We start from the raw sequence: 21,270 nt of genomic DNA on the forward strand, positions 1-21,270 counted from the left end.
ACGGTGCATCCAAAAATCATAAAATCCACATATTTAAATTATATAACAAATTTCACATTTTTCATAAACATAGCGGGCATAGTCCATCCGCTTGAACCCGGAAATTCTCCGTAATTTCTTTATAATCAACACCATAAATTCCATGATTTTCAAATCCACCAATTCAAATATCCACATTTTCTCAATAGCATAAATACTTCTCGAAATATAATAATCACCAACATGGCATCTCATAATATTCCATGGGCATATTTTATAAAAAGTGAAATCACCAACATAACCAAATATTTTCCTTGAAATATTTGAAAATCAAATCGTGCCCAATTTAATATTAAAACCACACCAATTTCAAAATCCTCAAAACCATAAAATAATTTCACATGGCATAAATTTATATAATGCACATGTTCTTAAATCCAATAAATTCATAAACAATTCCACAATAAATCCAATAAATATTTGGCACATAGAAATTAAATTCCAAATATTTAAATCACACATAATATATTCACCAATTAAATTCCCCAAATAAATTTGAAGGTGGGTCACTCACCTTGTGCACGTATCTCAATCAAGATCCTCCGCAGGATCGACTCCGCTACTCGCACGTGCACCTAAAACATCCACAGTACCAAAACCACAAATATTAATATTTTATTCGGGTAATCCCCAAATGGGTACCCGGGGAGCGAACACCAAACGATAACTAAAATTTATGAATTATATACCGAATCGAAGCTCGAGTGATGCTAATCATAGATCCGGTCTTAATTTTCGATGATCGTACCCGACGGGGTCGGAATTTTATCGGGAAGCTTTTCGGGTTTCGGCTCCGCAATTCTCCTAAACCGTCGTGAATTGGCGGAAACGGAAGTCGGATTTGGGTTCAGGAGGTCGAACACTGCGGACTGGAGCTGGCCGGAATTTCGGGTACTCGCCGGAACAGTATTTTCCGGCAGGCCGCCGCGGTCACCGGCAACCGTCGCCGGCGGCGGCGCGTGCGGTGGCCGTTTGCTGTGAAATTTTACAGACTTGTAGATCGTGAGGAGAGCAATCCAACGGGACCGGCGGTGAGCAAAACGGAGGTCGGACGGTGGAGAAATCACCGTTTGAAGATTTCCGACCCCTCGCCGGAAAACGCTCCAATCCCGGCGCGTCGGTGGTCCGATGGCCGGACTTGAGGAGAGGATCAAGGCTAGCTGGCGCGTGTACTGTATATCGGCCGGAACAGGGTCGATTCGCGGTGGCCGGCGGTGGAGGGGAAAAACTCGCCGCCGAACTTCGGAGCTCCGATCCGGGCGCGTCCGGCGGCCGTTCGCCGTGAAATTTGGAGGTTTTGCCGGAAATGAGGTGGGCAATCTGGATGGCCGGCACGTGTACAGTAACTAGGCCGGAAAACATGAAAATGACTGGCGGCCGGCGGGTCCTCTCTCTCTCTTTCTCTCTCCTCTCTCTCTTCTCTCCCTTTCTCTCTCTTCCCCGAGAGTTTTAACAAATAAAAACCCTGCGTGACACTGTTCATGCCACGTGGACCAATCAGAAGCTGACACGTGGTGTTACTGTGCACTTAAGCCAAATATATTAAAATAATACGGTACCCGGCGAATTTCAAACATCCGTAACTTTTTAACCACATGTCCGATTTAAGCGTGCCGCTAGTCTATGAACTCGTATCGACGAGTACTTTACAACCATACAAGAGTCAACTCAAAATTACATCACAAGAAAAAGTCAACTCCCGGCACCTTTTGGACAGTTTACACTTCAACTTGTTTTGCCCATAACTTTCAAACCGTAGCTCTGTTTTTGACGTGCTACTAGTCTACGAACTCAAGGCGTCATGCACTTCGCCACGGTACCCTGGTCAACTCGAAATTCCCATCGAGTCAAAAAGTCAACTTTTGACCCCTTTGGTCAACGATCAACCTTGGTCAACATGCACGGATTCCGGTGCGATTCGGGACGGGGTGTTACAGTTTGGGAGATACGACAATGGGAAGTTTGGCCAATGCTTCAACTGTATTTTCCGGCCACCCTAGGAATCTTTGGACCAAGGTGATCACACTGCTGGGTTCCTTGTCTCTTGGGCTTCCCGTAGATATAAATTTTATGAATTTTGGAGGTCGTTTGATAATTTTTCTATTTTTATTATCGGATAAATTAAGGCTGTGTTTGGACAACATTGGTCAAATTGGTTAAAATTGGAATTGGATTAGTAAAATTGGATATTATTAGGACCTATTTGAAGGTTCAATTTTGAGAGATTAGGCTTCGAATAAAAAACCCCAATTTTGGGTATGGGGTTCTAAGGACACGTGGTATAATTGGACTGTCGGGTGTCCAATTTATGTAATTTTATAGTACTAAAAATTAATTTAAGACATTTGGGTCATACAAGTGCCTTTAGTTTAGTTATTTGGAGCTTGAAGAATATTTTATTATATTACAGACACTCTAGTTGAGCTTGGAGGCGATCCTGCAGGCGAGCAGGAGTGAGCATCTGCAGTACTGTGAGTGGTTATTATTTTTAAAATGTTTAGGTAGATAGAATAATATATATATGTGGTTGGATATTTTACGTATATACAAATTGATTAAAAGGATTGCTTTATGCATATATAATATCTGCTTTCACTTATATGAGTCATCATTTTATGTGGAATTTAATAAGGTTTTTATTAATTTTTAATTTTGATGAGTTCATAGTGAACTTGTGAATTATGTTAATTAAATATCATGTTATTTGAATTAAGATTTTAAATTATTTTGGAAAATAATTGATTTGAGAAATAGATTGAAAATTTATATGATTTTAAGCATGCTCAAATATTTTGTAAATTTTTAAATGGTTAAAATCGGTTTATGGGGAATACATTTCACTGTGGTATTTTTGGTTTTCACATGAAAGAATGATTTGAAATTTTTGAAATAATTAAATAAGCAGTGGAATTTAAATATTAAATTATGATTTATGCTGCAGTATCGTTTGAGAAAAATATCAATGATTTTACACGAGTGTTTTAAGGATACTATATTGGTTATTTTTAAATTGATGTACCATGTAGTGCCAATATCTTGGATCGGTATTATATTATATTATATTATAGCGCGTTGGGTTTTGCCATGGTACCATGAGATTGGGCTCAGCCCACAGGATATTATTGCCACAGACCATGAGAATAGGTTTATTCCACACGCTATTACTGCCATGGTACCGTGAGGTTGGGCGTAGCCCATAGGATATTTATTGCCACGGACCGTGAGGTTAGGTATCTCCTGACGGTTATTTATTTCCACAATGCCTTTCATATATTAAGGATCATGAGGTGGGTATATCCCACGGTTTACAGTTTGGTACACCACATGGTAGATTGTATATGTTTTGAGTACATTGATGATTTTCAAATAAGGTGGATTTACTGCACTTTCACAAATATTTTGTGGAACTGCATTTATAATATTTATGCTAAATGCTTATATTTATAGTAAGGCATTTTGTAATATTATATTGTTTTTTATTTTATATCTTTTGAGCATCCATTTCATGATTATAATTTTGGGGTACAAATTCGGGTTTTGTGAAATGATTTTAAACGGGGAACTTTTCAAAAGAACGAAATGAGAGGTCTTGAGAGAAAGATTTTTACAGAAATAAATTAATATTTTTCTATTATACTCTACCACTCACTGAGATTTCTTTATCTCACATTTTATTTGTTTTAAATTTGTTCCCCTAGGTCCGGGCAGTTAGTAGCAGTCTACCTCGCGCATCTCTTGTTACTTCGCTCCCTACCACAACAGCAGCAGTATTATCTTTTCTTTATCTTACCTTTATCTTTTCAAACATTGTTTATTTCTTATTTGTACTTCTAAACTTTGTTAACAACCTTAGAATGCTTTAATTTAAATATTAGACTCAATAGAGACCATATTACTTATGGGTGTAGTTATGGCCTATGGTACAATAGGTCGGTTGTGGACTTTGTGTTGTTGTGGATTTATTTATATTTATATATTGAGGTATTATTAGTAATGCATGTGTTCTTTGTCCATGTTTTAAGGTGAGGTTCCATTGGATATTCTCTAGGGATTGTCCTGTGGAACTTCACTAGGCAGGACCACCTAGGAGATCCTGGGAAGATTCCCGGGGCAGGTCCTGTCAAAGTCAAAACCCTGGTCCAAGCGCAAGTTAAGAAACTCCAAGCCCAATCCAAAGAATGGATATATCTTCAGATGATGAATCACTGCCAAGAAAGGTACGCTTACTTGTAGATATCTATGAATTTACTAATATGGCATTTTTGGCATGTGAGCCTCAAAATTTTGAAGAAGCAATAAATGAAGATGGATTAAAGTAATGGATGAAGAAATTGTAACAAGTGGAAAAAATGATACATGGGAACTGGTGAATCTACCTGAAGGCAAAGATGTTATTGGACTCAAATGGATCTGGAAACCCAAGTACAAAGAAGATGGAACAATTCTAAAGTACAAAGCATGGCTAGTAGCCAAAGGCTGTTCGCAATAGCCAGGAATCAACTTCAACAAGACATTCGCACCAATTGCTCAAATGGAAATTGTTAGAATAGTCCTCGCATTAGCTGCTCAAATGGAGGTACCCTTTATCAACTGGATGTCAAATCTGCCTTCCTTATTGGAGAACTCAAAGAGGAAGTATATGTGGAACAACCTTTAGGCTACACCATCAAAGAAAAAGAAAACAAAGTCTTATGATTAAAGAAGGCACTATATGGACTAAAGTAAGCACCACGAGCTTGGAACAGCAAAATTGATTCATACTTCAAACAAAATGGATTTCAATGGAGTCTAAGTGAGCCTTCCTTATATGTCAAAATAGAAGGTGTGCAAGATATTCTCATTGTCTGCTTATATGTTGATGATTTGATTTATACTGATGCTAATCAAAAAATGGTAGAAGAATTCAAAAGTGCAATGATGAAAGAATATGAGATGACAGATCTTTGCTTGATGAAATATTTTCTTGGCATCCAAGTTCAATAAGCAAAAGGAGAAATATTTATTTCTCAAGAAAAATATTTTAAATGATCTTCTCAAACGGTTTCATATGGACAAATGTAAACCAGTATCTATGCTAATGGCGTTAAATGAAAAGTTACGTAAGAATGATGGCGCAGAGAAAGTTGATGCAAAAAATTATAGAAGTTTAGTTGGATGCCTCATTTGTCTAACAAATACCAAGCCAGATATTGTTTTTGCTGTTAGTTATGTTTCCAGATTCATGCACGAGCCTAGTAACAATCACTACACTGTAGTAAAGAGAATCCTTCGTTATCTACAAGGTACCGGAAAGCTTGGAATTAACTATGCCAAAGATGCAGATAACAAGCTCATTGGATATAAAGATAGTGACTAGGCAGGCTCTGTAGATGACCACAAAACCACCTCAGGATATTTATTTTTCTTGGGTACAAAACTAATTTCTTGGTCATCAAAGAAGTAAAGGACCGTGGTATTATCTTCAGTAGAAGCAGAATATATATCTGCTACAGATGCAGCAAAGTGAAGCAGTATGGCTGAGAAGAATTTTATCAGATATGCAACATAAAGAAAGTGCTCCAACAATCATTAGGTGTGATAATATGTCAGCAATAGCAATGACAAAAAATCCAATGTTCCACAGCAGGACAAAGCACATAGAAATTCAACATCACTTCATTAGATATTGGTCGAAGAAGAAGAAATTAAACTTGAATTTGTTAACACATCTGAGCAACTAGCAAACATTTTTACAAAGCTGATAACAATGGAGAAGCTAGAAAGATTTCAATAGCTTTGCCAAAATTACAAATTAAGAGGGGGTGTTAAAAAGTAAAATAATAATTATTAAAATAATAATTTGTAATTTCATGGCAAAGTGTTTGTAAGAGGATGAGAGGATGACTTAAGCAAGAAAGCATCATTAGCCTTATCCATTAAGCCACTTTTGTTGACACAGTAGAAGCTATCATGATAGAAGACAAATTCAATTTAAACTCTACCACTTTAGGAGAAATCAAGTTAAATTTGTACTCTACCTTAGAAGAACTCAATTTCAAGTTGAACTCTACCAAAGGAGAATTCAATTTCAATTAGAATTCCACCTCCTTTTCTCCTCTATATATATGCATTTAGGCTTGTTGTAAAATTTGATCCCATTTTGTAAAAAGAGAGAGCTTTAATTCTCTTCCTCTCAATTGTATTGTCTTGGGTCCACTCTTTCTTTAAACTCCTCTATTTTATCCAAGTTTAATTTTAAATACATTCTGCATTTATCCAACAGCCTCTGCAGATGACAACGATACAATCTTTTGCTTCTTTGTTGACCCAGATGTGACTTTTGTTCCCAAACAAAACACATAGCCAGAAGTGCTTTTTCTATCAACAATAGAACCAGCCCAATCACCATTTGTGTAACCTTTCAGTTTACTTTCTTCTTCTTTCTTGTATAAGATGCCAAAATTCTTTGTTCATTTTATGTATCTTAGAATCCTTTTAGTTGCTACAAAATGCTCCTTGCTTGGGCTGTCCATGAATCTGGAAACAACACTGATAGAGAAAATAATATTTGGCCTTGTGTTTGTCCAATAAATAAGTAATCCAACAAGACTCCTATAAATTGATTCAACAAATTTTCTTTTTCCATCATATCTTGATAAACTTTCACTTGGGTTCATGGGAGTTTGTGCAACATTGCATTTAGGCAAATTAAACCTTTTAAACAAATCATCTGTAAATTTCTCCTGGGACAGAAATTTTCTTCCTGGCTTTTACTTTACTTGAATGCCCAAAAGATACCTCATAAGATCAAGATCGGTCATCTCAAATTCCTTCATCATAGCTTTTTTGAAATCTTGAATCATTTGATTATTGGTTCCCATATAAATTAAATCATCAACTTAAAGGCATACAATGAGAAAATTATGTGTACCTTGCATTTTCACATAAAGTGATGGCTCATTTGGACTTTTCGAAAACCATGTTGCTCAAAATATTGATCAATTCTGCTATTCCATACATGAGGTGCTTGCTTCAGTCCCCATATAAAGCCTTCTAAAGATGGTAAACCTTGTTTTCTTTTCCCTTGACAACATAACTAAGTGGCTGTTCAACATGCACTTCTTTTTCAATTTGTCCATTCGAAAATGCAGATTTGACATCTAGTTGGAAAACTTGAAGTTCCATCTGTGCAGCTAATGCTAAAACAGTCCTTATGGTTTTCATTCTTGTTACAGGTGCAGAAGTGTCGGAGGCTGTTGCGAGCACCCTTTGGCCACAAGTCTTGCCTTGTATTTTTGAATTAAACCATCCTCATTGAATTTTGTTTTATCCATTCTTCATCCATTGCTTTTTTCAAAGCTTGATCTTTCACAAGCTTCTTCATACTTCTGTGACTCATGGGAAATGTAAGCAACATCACAATTTTGATAAACTTTTCTATTGAGCGTACCTTCCTTGGTGGTGTTGATGAATGTGTGCCTGGATTGATGTTTTGTTGCTGTCTTCGACTTGCCGGTGGAGTGTCTTCTTGCTATCTTGGACTTTCTAGTGGAGTGCTAAATGTATTTTCCTCAATCCTTTTCGATGTTCCAGATGCTTTAAATAAGGGGTTTTTGGAAGCTCCTCATGGTTCTGTTTTCAAGCTCCGTTTTCATAAAAAATTACATCTTTTGACGTTACTTGTTCCCTTGAATTAGGATTATATGAACGATATCCCTTGGACTCTTCAGTGTACCCAATGAAGATACATTTCTCACCTTTCTCATCAAATTTTTTCCTGTTATGTGAAGGTATATGGTAGTAATAAACATAACCAAGAACTTTTCAATGATCAACCAGTGGCTTTCTCTTGAACCAAGCCTCATATGGAGTAATATTTTGTACAGCTTTTGTAGGAGACCTGTTTAGAATATAAACTGCTAAATTGATAGCTTCTGCCCAAAACTCATTTGGCAAATTTTTTACCATTAAGCATACACTACGGGCAACTAGCTAATTAGTGACGCAAATTTTTTACCATGTCACCTAATGTCTTGTCACTAAAAACATTCTACCAATGGCGAGGTATAAATCAAAGTTGCCTAATTATGACGAAACAGCGATGCCGTATAAAATCACATCGCTAAATGTAAAGACGCTGGTGACTCTAAAAATAGAGGAATCCCCGACTCTAAACACTTACATTGCTAATTTCTAGCATTTGTAGCGACACGTACATACTGCATCACTGTTTTGCCCAAATTAATGCGTCGCTAATATGGAAGAAACAGCGACTCTACATTTATGAGTCGCTAATCGTGACTTATTATATTTCGTCACTTTTTTATGTAAACTATGCGTCGCTAATATGGAAGAAACAGCGACCCTATATTTATGAGTCACTAATTGTATGACTTTTTAGCGACTTATTATACTTCGTCACTGTTTTATGTAAATTTATGTGTCGCTAAGTTGTAGAATTTTTAGCGACTTGTATAGTTGTACATCGCCTTTTACTTAAAACTACATGTCACTAATTTCATATATGTTTAACCTTTAGTGACTTTTTTTTTTTTGCTTCGCTATATATTTAAATAAAGCATCGCTAAAGGTTGAAAATGGTGACCAGGTTGTTATTGTGCATCGCCATAGGTCAAAGTTGTTTTTATGCGTCGCTAAATGATCCTTTTAGTGCCAACCTTCTTCTTGTACATCGCTGTTTCCTTTTTCTAATTTGCTTTTTGTAATTTTGTTACAATTTATTAAAAAATGATAAATAGAAAAAAAAACTAAAAATTAGCTTCATTCAAAGTAATTAGAATACAAAATTTGAAAGTAAACATTTGCATAACAAAATAACTGTCAAATAAATTAAATAGTATCTCATGAAATATTTTACAATTCCTTATACTATTGTATATGCAAAAGCAAAAGCAATTTTAACTAAATCTCCATGAATTGCATATTCATTGGGATGGAAGTTGCCATTCCCTTGTTGACGATATTACACACCCTCATACTGCATATGAAAAAATAATAAATTTATAAACACTTATGCAAAATAAATATATATTAAGTATGAAAAAGTAATAAATTAGTAAATGAAAATTTAAAGACTATTGTCGTTGTTCTTATGAAAGTGAATAATAAAATTAATTAAATGGATACTAATAAATGTCATAAATATTACTTAAAACATATAAATAAGTCTACGTACCAATTTATTTAGAAGGTATTTGTTATCCATATCCCCTCACGGTCATTACGAATATAGCCACTCTCGCATTCATCGTCATTATCATTTTCATCAACACTTGGCAACTGTATGACAAATGGATTGTGAGCCATCGTAGTATCGCCAAGAACATCTTCTTCAACCAATTCTTCTTCAACAAAAGTACAATGTTGTGGTGGAGTTAAAACAACTGACCATCTCGAATCAAGTTGATCTTCAACATAAAATACTTGTTGAACTTGTGGAGCCATAATGAATGGGTTGGATTTATATCCAATTTTATTTAAGTTAACACATGTAAACCCCATCTCATCAACTTTCACACCGTTGCTGTCAACCCAATTACACTTGAACATAGGAACTCGAAACACAGTGTAATTGACATCCCAAATTTTTCTAAAAATAATTTTTATAATTGGGGATACAAAAATAATGGGTTTTGCAAAAATAATTTTAAATGGGAGAACATTTCAAAATGAGTGGATTACTAGGGGTTTTGAGGGAAAAAAACTATTTTCTAAGTACTTATTTTATTTTCTTCCGTTATTATTATTATTATTTATTATTATTATCATCATTATTATTATTATGATTAGTCTTTTGTTATTTCTTTTACTATTTATTATTATTACTATTATTATTAATATTATTGTTATTATTAGTTGAACACCACTCATTGGTTTGATTAATATCTCATTAGTTTTCTTCGTTTTTTAATCTGTTCACTTGGTGCTTCTTGTAGTATTTCTATCATTCCTTTTCATATTATTCTATTATTATTTGTTATTTCCTCTTTATCTGTAATATCTATATTTTATCGTTCCAACACTCTTAGTATGCTCTGTTATTGTGGGTATGTAAAGATATTTGTTATTTATATTTTATGCTTTTTTATTAAAGAGCTATACATTTGTGGAAATTGTTGGAGAAATAAGATGGATCTGCATTTAGAAGCATATTTTATGTGCATTAAAAAATTTGGAAAAGTCCATATTATAAATAAGATGCTATCAGATTTTTTGTAGAATTTTTGTGGGCTTTCACTTAATGGGGGACATTCTGGAATTCCAACAGGAAAATCTGGATGGAATCATGAAAAATTAGCATTTAAAGCTTGCGAAAGTAAACTAAAAATTCATCAAATTAATTTCCAATTAACCAGGCTTTATTTATTTATTTATTTTATGTGCATTTAGAAATGTACTTTCTATGCAGTGAGAAATTTGGAAATGTTCATATTATAAAGAAGACGCTGTCAGGCTTTCTGTAAAATTTTCGATAGGGTTTCACTTAATCAGGGCCATTCTAGAATTCTTATAGGAAAATCTGGATGGAATCATGAAAAATTAGCATTTAGAGCATGCGAAAGTAAACTAAAAATTCATCAAATTAATTTCAAATTAGCTAGGCTTTATTTAGTTATTTATTTACTTTCACTTAAATAATAATAATAATAACATGTGCATACAAAACCAAATTGGTTGGTCAATGGGGATTCCATAATTTTATCATACATATCACCATATCTTCAAGGACAATTAAGCTAGGCAATATTTTCTAGGAGATCGGTAAATAGAATATAGCAAATATAACATACTGATTAAATAAAGAAATATACTAACAGGCTTGGTCTAGTGGTGGTATCATTGAGAGTATATCTTTAGATCCGAGTTTCAATCTTTGATATGGGTTAAAGATCTTCTCATGTCATAATTAAAATTAAATAAATAAATAAACTGCAAATATAGTAAATAGAATATTTTATTAAGATAACTTCTTGTAAGGAAATAATCCCCACAAGATAGGCTACAACTAGTCATGTCCATAGACATGAATGCTGCATGCACAGAGCAGTTGCAACACAGACTTATTCTTATAAAGATATATATATATACACACACACATATACACATGTAGGGATATCTATATATGTTGACAAAGCTGTCAATATATATAGTTTATTTCGCATACATATATATATATATTTTGCATGATATTAATTAATACTGAATAGAGGGAAACCCCACTCTAAGGTCAGTATTCCAGAATATATGCAGACATTATCGTGTTTGTCCTCGTCTCCGCGGATGGACGCCTCAGAGTAGGATCCCTTCAAATCGTCGTGAAAGGGACTTTCCTGTGTAAGCTTGGATGAGACTAAGTTCCAATCATCACTATCGTAGTGCTCAGGTTTTTCAATTTCAGTGAAAACCTATATGCATAATAAATATTAGATTAAATTAATAATATAAAAAAGGAAAAAAAAAAAAAAAGCTTAATTATTTAAATAAAATAAATATTAATTTATTATGAGAGGTTATTAGTGGTAGAGGGTACATAGTAGCTAGCTACTCACATATCGTTTATCGTCGTCGCGTTCATTTTCCCAAGCGTGCAACCAGGCATACGGTTTTCCGTTGTAGTTCTGGCCTGTGTATATAACTGCGGCAGATGATCCCTCATGGAGTACAACAGCCAACTGGCCATTTTCAATCGTGACAGGGAAGTAATTATCACCTAGAATATGGCCACTGAAATCATGGTGTTTCTTCAAAAGATGTATGGGACTGCCAGTAGCATTATAAATTTCGCATATTGTATATTTTTTATTATCAGTGTCAGGCTGCTGCTCAATGATCTTCCGCAGAGTCTGCATATAGGCCTTGTATGTCGTACCATTTTGAACTGCTTCCTTGAGTCTGTATGCAAAGTAAGACTTATCTGCGAAGTTGACTTCCAGTGTCTCAAATTCAGGAAATTTTTTCTTCACAAATTGATCATCCACTTTGGTTCCAAACACATTCTGAGGCTCATTACCCTCGGCTGACTGCTTCGACATGCTAGTGGTAATATATTCTTAATGATAATGCAGGAAAGTTGTTGGGCACATATGCATGCCAAGCAAATTAATCACATACATTTATACACACCCACATCCAATCCGTGAGCTCCATCTGTCGGTCTTACGCGGACAAATATTCTTTGTTGATATATATACATATATATATATATATTTATTTTTATTCCTTTTCTATCTTAAAGTGGACAACTACGTAACTTATCTACAGCAGGTGTACAACCCAGCTGCCACACAAAGTTAATATCTATTATGTAATTTTTTATTTATTTTTTTTCTTTAGTAATTTTAAGGTTCCAGTGATGGTGCTTTTATGCTTTTACTTCTCATTATGGATTTGCGTGGGCATGGGGCAGCCAGGATCATAGCCATAGGGTACTAGTGGGGACAGATAGTAATTACTATAATTTTTTTAAAAAAATTGCAAAAACAGTGTACACAATCATTGTTCAATTCTAGCTAGTCATACAAAAATAATTACATAACTGTTATTTATTTTTTTTAACAAAAAAAAAATTACATAATACCTATATGAATTAGTTTATGCTGAAAAAATTAAAAAAACATTTCTATATAATTTATTTTGATAAACAAATATTCAATATCAAAAATTAAAATTTTAATTTTATAAATATTATGGACATATAATTTAGTAATAAAAATATAATTTAAATTCATAACAAATGTGAATAATTCTAATAAAATTTTTCTAAAATTCTAATCCATCAACCATACATAGCCAACCCTACCCCTTCGCTAATGCTTCCATTTATCATCTTGTTAAATAAGTCAGTTCACCCAAAAAAAAAAAAAAAAAAAAAAACCATGTGAAAACAAGACAAACAAATCGTGTAACACACCTAAAAAAAAAGACAAAGAAATTGAAAAAAAGACAAAGAAATTGTGTATATGCAACTATATATCCACACACACACCATATGCGTATTTGGGTGGTCCTATCTCACGTTTCAGTTTCAGTCTATTTTTTCTGTGAGAACCTTTCACTTTCAGTCCTATGCTTATCAACACATACCGATCTAATTTGTCTTATGCCTGCAATTTGTATGACAGGTATTTTGGGTCTTGTGCATGTTTCATTTGTTAAAAATGTAGTTCATATCTTTATTATCTAATAATGATGAATGGAAATTAAAGACTAAAATAAGACTTGTATTTTTCACCTTTCAAATTGTGTATATCCAGTCTCGTGTTCATATATATATATATATATATGCGTATATCCTGGAAGAGTTCCATTTTGGATAGTAGGCTAACAATTTTCTGGTCAATAATCCTTGAAAAAGCATGATTGTTTATTAATCTACTCATGTCCTGCATTCTTCTCTGTTGAAGAATTTAACTCCAATGAGAGGTATACTTGAAATCTGCGTGGTAAAGCACTAATCTAACTCATTTTTTTTTTTTTTAAGTTTTTTTAGTCGATACATGATTCTATCAAGCCAAGATGCACATGTATACATATAAATAAAAACAATTTATATAGTGGTAGATTCTATATATATATATATAAAAGCTATATAGACATTGAACGCACCACTATAAAATGGTGATAATTATTATTGATGACAAACGTTATTTTTTTATAATTAAATAGCATTTGAAGCTTGCCATAGTAATACTCATAGATTTGGCCCAATAGTTGTACCACTAAAAATGTACTTTTATATCCAAAGTTCAATTATTGAGTTTTGAAAAAGAAAAAATCTCCCTTCCTTTTTAATTAAAAAAAAATAAAAAAGCTTGCTAAAGTTAACTAAAAATTTATCAAATAAATTTCCAAGTATCTACTTTATTTTTATTTTTTTTATTTCCTGCATTGTCAATATATATATATATATATATGTTACAAAATCAACTATCTCAAAGTGTTAGATATGATGTGCGTATAAAAAATTGGTCCACATACTTCATAATAATTTATAAACTACCTTTTAAACGGTTTATTTTTTAATATTACTTTTTTAGTTTTAAAAAAAATAGAAAAAGTATAGGATTAGCATTCAAGTTAACCAAATTGATTAGCCCAATTGGAGTCGCATATTTATTGTCCGTATATAAAAATATATATATTACAAAATCAACTATTTCAGATTGTGAGATATGATGATGTGGACATTAAAAATTGAGTCCACATGCATAATGATAATTTATTAGCTACCTTTTAAAGGATTCATTTTCTAATATTAAATTTTTATTTTTAAAAAATAAAAAAATAAGGATTAGCATGCAAATTAACCAAATTGATTAGCCAAATTTGAATCTTATATTTATTTTCCATATATAAATATATATATATATATATATTACGAAATCTACTATCTCTGAGACATTATGATATGGACATTAAAAGTTGGGCCCATATCCTTAATAATAATTTATTAGCTACTTTTTAAATGGTTCATTTTCTAATATTACATTTTATTTTTAAAAACATTAAAAAAATAAAGGATTAGTGTCCAAATTAGCCAAATTGATTATTCAAATTTGAGTCCCATATTTATTGTTCACATTGCCATATCATTGTCAATATATATAAGTATATATATATATTACAAAATCAACCATCTCAAACTGTGAGATATGATAATGAGGACATTAAAAATTAAATCCACGTGTATAATGATAATTTGTTAGCTACCTTTTAAATTGTTCATTTTCTAATATTACATTTTATTTTTAAAACATAAAAAAATACAAGATTAGCACGCAAATTAAACAAACTGATTAGTCAAATTTGAGTATATATTTATTATCCACATTATCAGTATTTTTATACATATCCAAATCCAATCACTCAGCTCCACCTTGCCCGGCTTACGTGGACAAGGACTTTTTCTTGTTTTTTTTAATAATCTAAACGTGAACAATTACTTATACAGCACAAGTGCACACCCCAGCTGCCACAAAATTAATATCCATAATATATTCTGGTTGTTTTAAGAAATTGTAAGTGGCCAATAATAGCAGTTCTATGTTTTCAATTTTCATACTGGATTTGTGTGGACTAGGGGCAGAGACATGATTTTAGCCGTAGGATAGTGGTGGCTAAAATAGAATTTTTTAAAGAAATTGCAGAAACATACTATACACAAGTAATTGCATAACAATTTTTTTTTCCCCAGAAAAAAATCACATAGTACCTAATATAAATTAGTTATGACAAAAAAACATTTCTATATAATTAAATTTGCATAAGCAAATATCTAATAGCAAAAATTGAAATTTTTTTTCTTTTTTTTTTTTAATAATTTTGGACATATAGTACGAATAAAAATATAGTTTAAACTCAAATCAAATGTGAATAGTTCTAATAAAAAATCATCTAAAATTCTAATATGTCGACCATATGTAACATCATGTGAAACGAGACAATTCACCAAAAAAAAAAAAAAAGTGAAACAAGACAAACAAATCGTGTAAAACATTTAAAAAAAAAAACAAATCGGCTAACATTAAAAAAAATAAAGGACAAACAAATAGTGTAAAACGTTTTAAAAAAAAAGACGAACAAATCGTGTATATGCCACGTGTCATAATTAGAAAGGACCATATATCATCATTAATAAAAAATGTTTTATTTTCTTTTTTCTTTTCCTTCCCCTCTCTCTCCTCTGTTGAAATGTGGTGATCTTGCCACAATGTGCAAGGTAGGTCGGTTAAATTTGCACTCTTTGTTTTGCAACATCAAAGACCAAACATTGTTTATGTTTATGCATTTTATTTTATCTTGTAATGTTCAAGAACAATATGTTTTTTGTAATGCCCTAAGCTCATTATCTAGCTTAAGGCCTTTTTTGTCTAGTTGCTGGAATTGTATTTCCAGCAACATAAGTCCACTTCCTTAGATGCCGTTTGAAGTAGTTTTGGTATTTGAACCTGAATTTTGAATATGATAAACTAGATATGCAGAAGAAGCAGCAGCAAAAAGAATGGCCCAATTTGGAGCTGGGAAGGCTGAGTTAAGGCTAAAACAATCTGACCCTTGTGCAGTGTTGTTGCCCAGAAAACTGGGCAAAACTGCCTCGGGTTTGATTACTTTTGAATGGGTAAATGGACTTTTTTTTATCTAATTTTTGGATAGAACATAGCTTAATATTCAAAAAGGCTTCCCTCCAATTTTCAAGTCAAATGGAGCTGGTCTTCAAATTCAAATGCCTTAGACAAGCTGAACTGCCCATTAAAGAAGGTTTCTTGCATGCCCAGCACATTGATTAGAGTTAGTTGAGGTAGTTTGGCTTGGTTGGTTACTTTTAATGCTTTTGTATTTATTTCTCAATATGGCAACATGCCTTATTGTCTTTTTGATGTATTTAAAAGTATGAAAATTGTAATGAAAAACGTTGAGAAAGAAAATATTCAAAAACAGATTTTGAAAAACAACATTTTTGGCTCTCTTTCTCTCATCTACTACATTTTGGTTTCTTCTTCTTCCCAAAAGCTAACAACCTTCTCAAGAACCCTAAACCTCCATTAAAACCAGAAACAAAACCTAAACAAACCCAAAAAAAAAAAAAAACAAAATCAAGAACCAAGAACCAACAACAATCATTCTTGACTAACACCTTGAATGATTGTGCTCTAGGGTACAACAACATAAACCTACACCAAATTCCATCATGGTATCAGAGCATAGTGTAATTTCTTAGGACCTTGTGAGCTTTCAGCCTAGACCATTTTATTTGTGAGAGGATCCCCCACCTAAAGCCTTCCAACCGAAACCAAAACCTCCCAAAAAGACTAGTTGAAACTCACCAAAACACCACCACCCGAGAGCTTGTTCTTGTGTCCATTTTTCAAAACTTTTCAAAAACCATTTTTTCAAATGGCCTCACAATCCTTTGCAACCCCAACACCACCTAAGTTTGAAGGCCAAAACTATTCCATTTGGAGTATAAAAATGAAAGCCTACCTTCAAGCCTTTGGTTTATGGGAAGTCATAGAAGAAGGTTATGTAGTGGAGGAGTTGAGAGCTAATGCAACCCAAGCACAAAGAAATGCACATGAGGCCGAAGTTGCCAAGGGGTTCAAGGCCCTCACTGCCTTGCACTCCTCCATGAGTGATTCCATTTTTACAAGGATAATGTCATGCACAAGTGCTAGAGAGGTTTGGATAAAGCTTCAAGAGGAGTTCCATGGAAATACTAGAACTTGGCAAATGCAAGTTTTAAACCTAAGAAGAGAGTTTGAGACCTTGAAGATGAAGGAGAATGAGCTTGTCAAGGATTTCATGGAAAGGATGCTCAAAGTGGTAAATCAAATTCGGGTCCTTGGTGAGCAATTGACCGATCAAAGGGTAGTAGAGAAAGTATTGGTGAGCTTACCGGAAAGGTTTGAAGCTAAGATTTCCTCCCTTGAAGAATCTAGAAATCTTAGTGAAATAACCTTGAGTGAGCTCATCAATGCTCTTCAAGCAACCGAACAAAGGAGAGCCATTAGAAAGGAGGAGACCATAGAGAGTGCATTCTATGGTGGCCACGGCAACAAAAAGAAGAATAAAGGAAGGAAGAGCAACAACACCAACCAAACCGGTTTTACAACCAACAACAACACAAACAACAACAAAAGTGGATGGAATCAACAACAACAACAACAAAGCCATCAAAACCGAGGACGGCATCCACCTTGCCCTCATTGCAAGAAGCTTGGACATCCACCATCCAAGTGTTTTTCGAGGCCGGATGCATCTTGTGAAAGATGTGGAGGAAAAGGCCACATTGCCAAAGTATGCAAGCAAAGGAGACACCAACCAAACCGGTTTTACAACCAACAACAATACAAACAACAACAAAAGTGGATGGAATCAACAACAACAACAACAAAGCCATCAAAACTGAGGACGGCATCCACCTTGCCCTCATTGCAAGAAGCTTGGACATCCACCATCCAAGTGTTTTTGGAGGCCGGATGCATCTTGTGAAAGATGTGGAGGAAAAGGCCACATTGCCAAAGTATGCAAGCAAATGAGACAACAAGCCAATGTGGTTAATGAAGAAGCCGAGAACCTATTTGTGGCCACATGCCTTAAAGCCACAAGTAGTTGTCTTGGTTGGCTTGTGGATAGTGGTTGCTCACACCACATGAGTTTCCAAAAGGATGGCTTTGTGGAGCTTGACCGAAACTACAAAACCAAAGTGAAGATTGGTGATGGCCGGTTCATGAAAGTAGAAGGCAAAGGAGATGTGTGCTTGAACACCAAGGAAGGTACCAAAATTATAAAAGATGTGCTATATGTTCCTAGTTTGTGTGAAAACTTGCTTAGTGTAGCACAATTGGTAGAAAGAGGCTTTGCTTTAAATTTTGCAAAAGATGGATGTATCATATATGATGCTTGTGGTAATGAGCTGTTTAAGGTACCATTGAAGGACAAAAGCTATAGATTGGACTTAGTTAAGAATGAACAAGCTTTAAAAACCAAAGTGGAGTCCATTTCTCAACTTTGGCATAAAAGGCTTGGGCATTCTAGCTATAGTGCCATGAAAAACACCAATGCCATTGTGAAGGACATGCCAAAGATTGAGGAGATGAAAAGCCTATGTGATGTATGCCAACTAGGGAAATCCACACGGCTTCCATTCCCTAAAGCCGGTTCATGGAGAGCTAAGGAGAAGCTTGAGCTAGTCCATTCGGATGTGTGTGGACCGATGAGTTTGTCATCAATTGGAGGATGTAAGTACTTCCTAACCTTCATTGATGACTACTCAAGGATGTGTTGGGTATATTTTCTAACAACCAAGTCACAAGTGCTTGAGAAGTTCATGGAATTCAAGAAGATGGTGGAAACCCAAAGCAATGCAAAGATGAAGTGCTTGAGAACTGACAATGGTGGAGAATATACAAGCTTGGCTATGGAGGATTTTTGCAAAGAAAATGGAATGGTGCATCAATTCACAACACCATACACACCACAACAAAATGGTGTCTGTGAGAGGAAAAATAGGACCTTGATGGAGATGGCAAGGTGCATGATACATGAGAAGAACATGCCAAAGAAGTTTTGGGCTGAAGCCATATACACGGCTAGCTACATCCAAAACCGAGCATACACCAAAGCCAATGAGTCCAAGACACCCTATGAGATATGGTATGGAGAAAAACCATCTTTGGACAACATAAAAATCTTTGGAACTGTTTGTTTTCTCCATGTTCATCCACACATGAGAGACAAGCTTGACAAAAGGGCAAATGTGGGCATCTTGGTCGGCTTTAGTGAGGTTACCAAAGGTTTTAGGGTTTTCAACTTGGAAACCAAGAAACTTGTGGTAACAAGGGATGTGAGGATTGATGAAGATGCTGTTTGGGATTGGACAAAGGAGGAGCTTCTTGTCCATGAAGATAATGCTCGGTTGGATGATGGAGAAGAAGAAACCAATGACAATGATAATGAAGAAAATGAAGATGATGAGGAGGATGCACTTGAGACCATTGGAGCCGAATTGGAGATTGGAGATGGTGTTAGAGGAGAAAGGCCATTGCTTGAAATATATGAAAGGTGCAATGTTGCCTTGAGTGATCCTACCAATGCTCAAGAAGCTATGCAAAAGAAAGAGTGGATGGAGGCCATGCAAACCAAAATGGATATGATAGAAAAGAATGAAACTTGGTCTTTGGTTTCTAAACCTAAAAACAAGAAACCAATTGGTGTAAAGTGGATCTTTAGGACCAAGTTCAACCCGGATGGAACAATATGCAAGCACAAGGCAAGGCTTGTGGCAAAAGGCTATGCACAACAAGCGGGTGTAGATTATGGAGAGACGTTTGCACCGGTTGCAAGAATGGAGACCATAAGGCTCATCCTATCCATCTCGGCCTCAATGTCATGGAAGGTGTACCACCTTGATGTAAAGTCGGCTTTCTTGAATGGTGTGCTTCAAGAGGAGGTTTATGTCAAGCAACCCGAGGGCTTCATTGTTCAAGGACATGAGGACAAAGTCTACCATCTACACAAGGCACTTTACGGGTTAAAGCAAGCACCTAGGGCTTGGTATGGCAAGATTGATGGTTACTTGACCTACCAAGGCTTTAGGAGGAGTCCAAATGAGCCAACACTATACATAAGGAATGAAGAAGGCATGATTGTTATCTCACTCTATGTGGATGATTTGTTGGTCATGGGTGAAAATGAAAAGAATGTGGAAGTTTTGAAAAATGAACTTGAAAAGGAGTTTGACATGTCAAGCCTTGGTGAAATGAATTACTTCCTTGGAGTGGAAGTGATGCAATGCTCTAGGGGTATTTTCATATCTCAAGAGAAATACATCAAAGATCTTTTGAAAAAGTTCAACCTTGATGAATGCAAGCCAATGTCAACACCAATGAGCCAAGGAGACAAATACAAGAAGGAGGATGGCACACCAAAGGTAAACCCGACCCTATATAGAAGCATGATAGGAAGTTTGCTCTATGTATGTTCATCAAGACCGGATATTATGCATGCCACATGTGTTTTGTCTAGATATATGCAAGCACCATCCCAAAACCATTTTGTAGGTGCCAAAAGAATTCTTAGATACTTAAAAGGAACACAAGACTTTGGAGTTTGGTATGATAGGCAAGATGTGATGAGATTAAGGGCCTACTCGGATAGTGATTGGGCTGGATGCTTGGATGATATGAAGAGCACTTCGGGGTATCTTTTCTCACTTGGTAGTGGACCATTCTCATGGAATGCAAAGAAGCAAGCAACAACCGCTCAAAGCACCGCCGAAGCCGAGTACATTGCTTGCTCTTCATGTGCAAATCAATGCATTTGGCTTAGGAAATTATTGGAGGACCTTGGTTATCCTCAAGATGGTTCAACCATCATCAAATGTGACAACACTTCAGCCATATCAATAGCCAAGAACCCCGTTCAACATGGAAGGACAAAACACATACCGGTGAAGTATCACTCTTTGAGGGAGTTTGAAGAAAATGGAGAAGTAGGCTTGGAATATATCAAGACTGAAGATAACCTTGCAAATTTCTTCACCAAGCCACTTCCAAAAGCACGATTTGAGACCTTGAGGAAGCTTCTAAATATTTCAAGCAAGAACACCAAGGAGGAGTGTTGAAATGTGGTGATCTTGCCACAATGTGCAAGGTAGGTCGGTTACATTTGTACTCTTTGTTTTGCAACATCAAAGACCAAACATTGTTTATGTTTATGCATTTTATTTTATCT

At 34.8% G+C, this 21,270-nt stretch overlaps 1 protein-coding gene and 1 long non-coding RNA gene across 2 annotated transcripts; one reads left to right on the forward strand and one right to left on the reverse strand.

The window, feature by feature from the left end:
• The first annotated feature begins 3,792 nt into the window (after positions 1-3,792).
• Positions 3,793-8,708, forward strand: LOC132804959 (uncharacterized). Its single transcript, XR_009640288.1, has 2 exons — positions 3,793-7,080; positions 7,254-8,708. It is a non-coding gene; the product is annotated as an uncharacterized LOC132804959 (long non-coding RNA).
• A 2,273-nt stretch (positions 8,709-10,981) lies between these two features.
• LOC132805113 (uncharacterized) lies at positions 10,982-12,134 on the reverse strand. The gene is made up of 2 exons (XM_060819915.1): positions 11,589-12,134; positions 10,982-11,444 (listed from the first exon to the last, which is right to left on the reverse strand). Exons 1-2 carry the CDS (start codon positions 12,069-12,071, stop codon positions 11,229-11,231), a joined length of 699 nt encoding a protein of 232 aa, XP_060675898.1. The 5' UTR covers positions 12,072-12,134; the 3' UTR covers positions 10,982-11,228.
• Positions 12,135-21,270: the final 9,136 nt, after the last annotated feature.

This window comes from Ziziphus jujuba, chromosome 8 (assembly GCF_031755915.1).
Source record: "Ziziphus jujuba cultivar Dongzao chromosome 8, ASM3175591v1".
Taxonomy (NCBI): Eukaryota; Viridiplantae; Streptophyta; class Magnoliopsida; order Rosales; family Rhamnaceae; genus Ziziphus; species Ziziphus jujuba.

Coding starts and splice junctions, on each gene's coding strand:
- LOC132805113 (XM_060819915.1), bottom strand. CDS start 12,071: ATGTCGAAGCAGTCAGCCGAGGGTAATGAGCCTCAGAATGTGTTTGGA. Junction 11,445..11,588: donor GCGACGACGATAAACGATAT/GTGAGTAGCTAG, acceptor TTATGCATATAG/GTTTTCACTGAAATTGAAAA.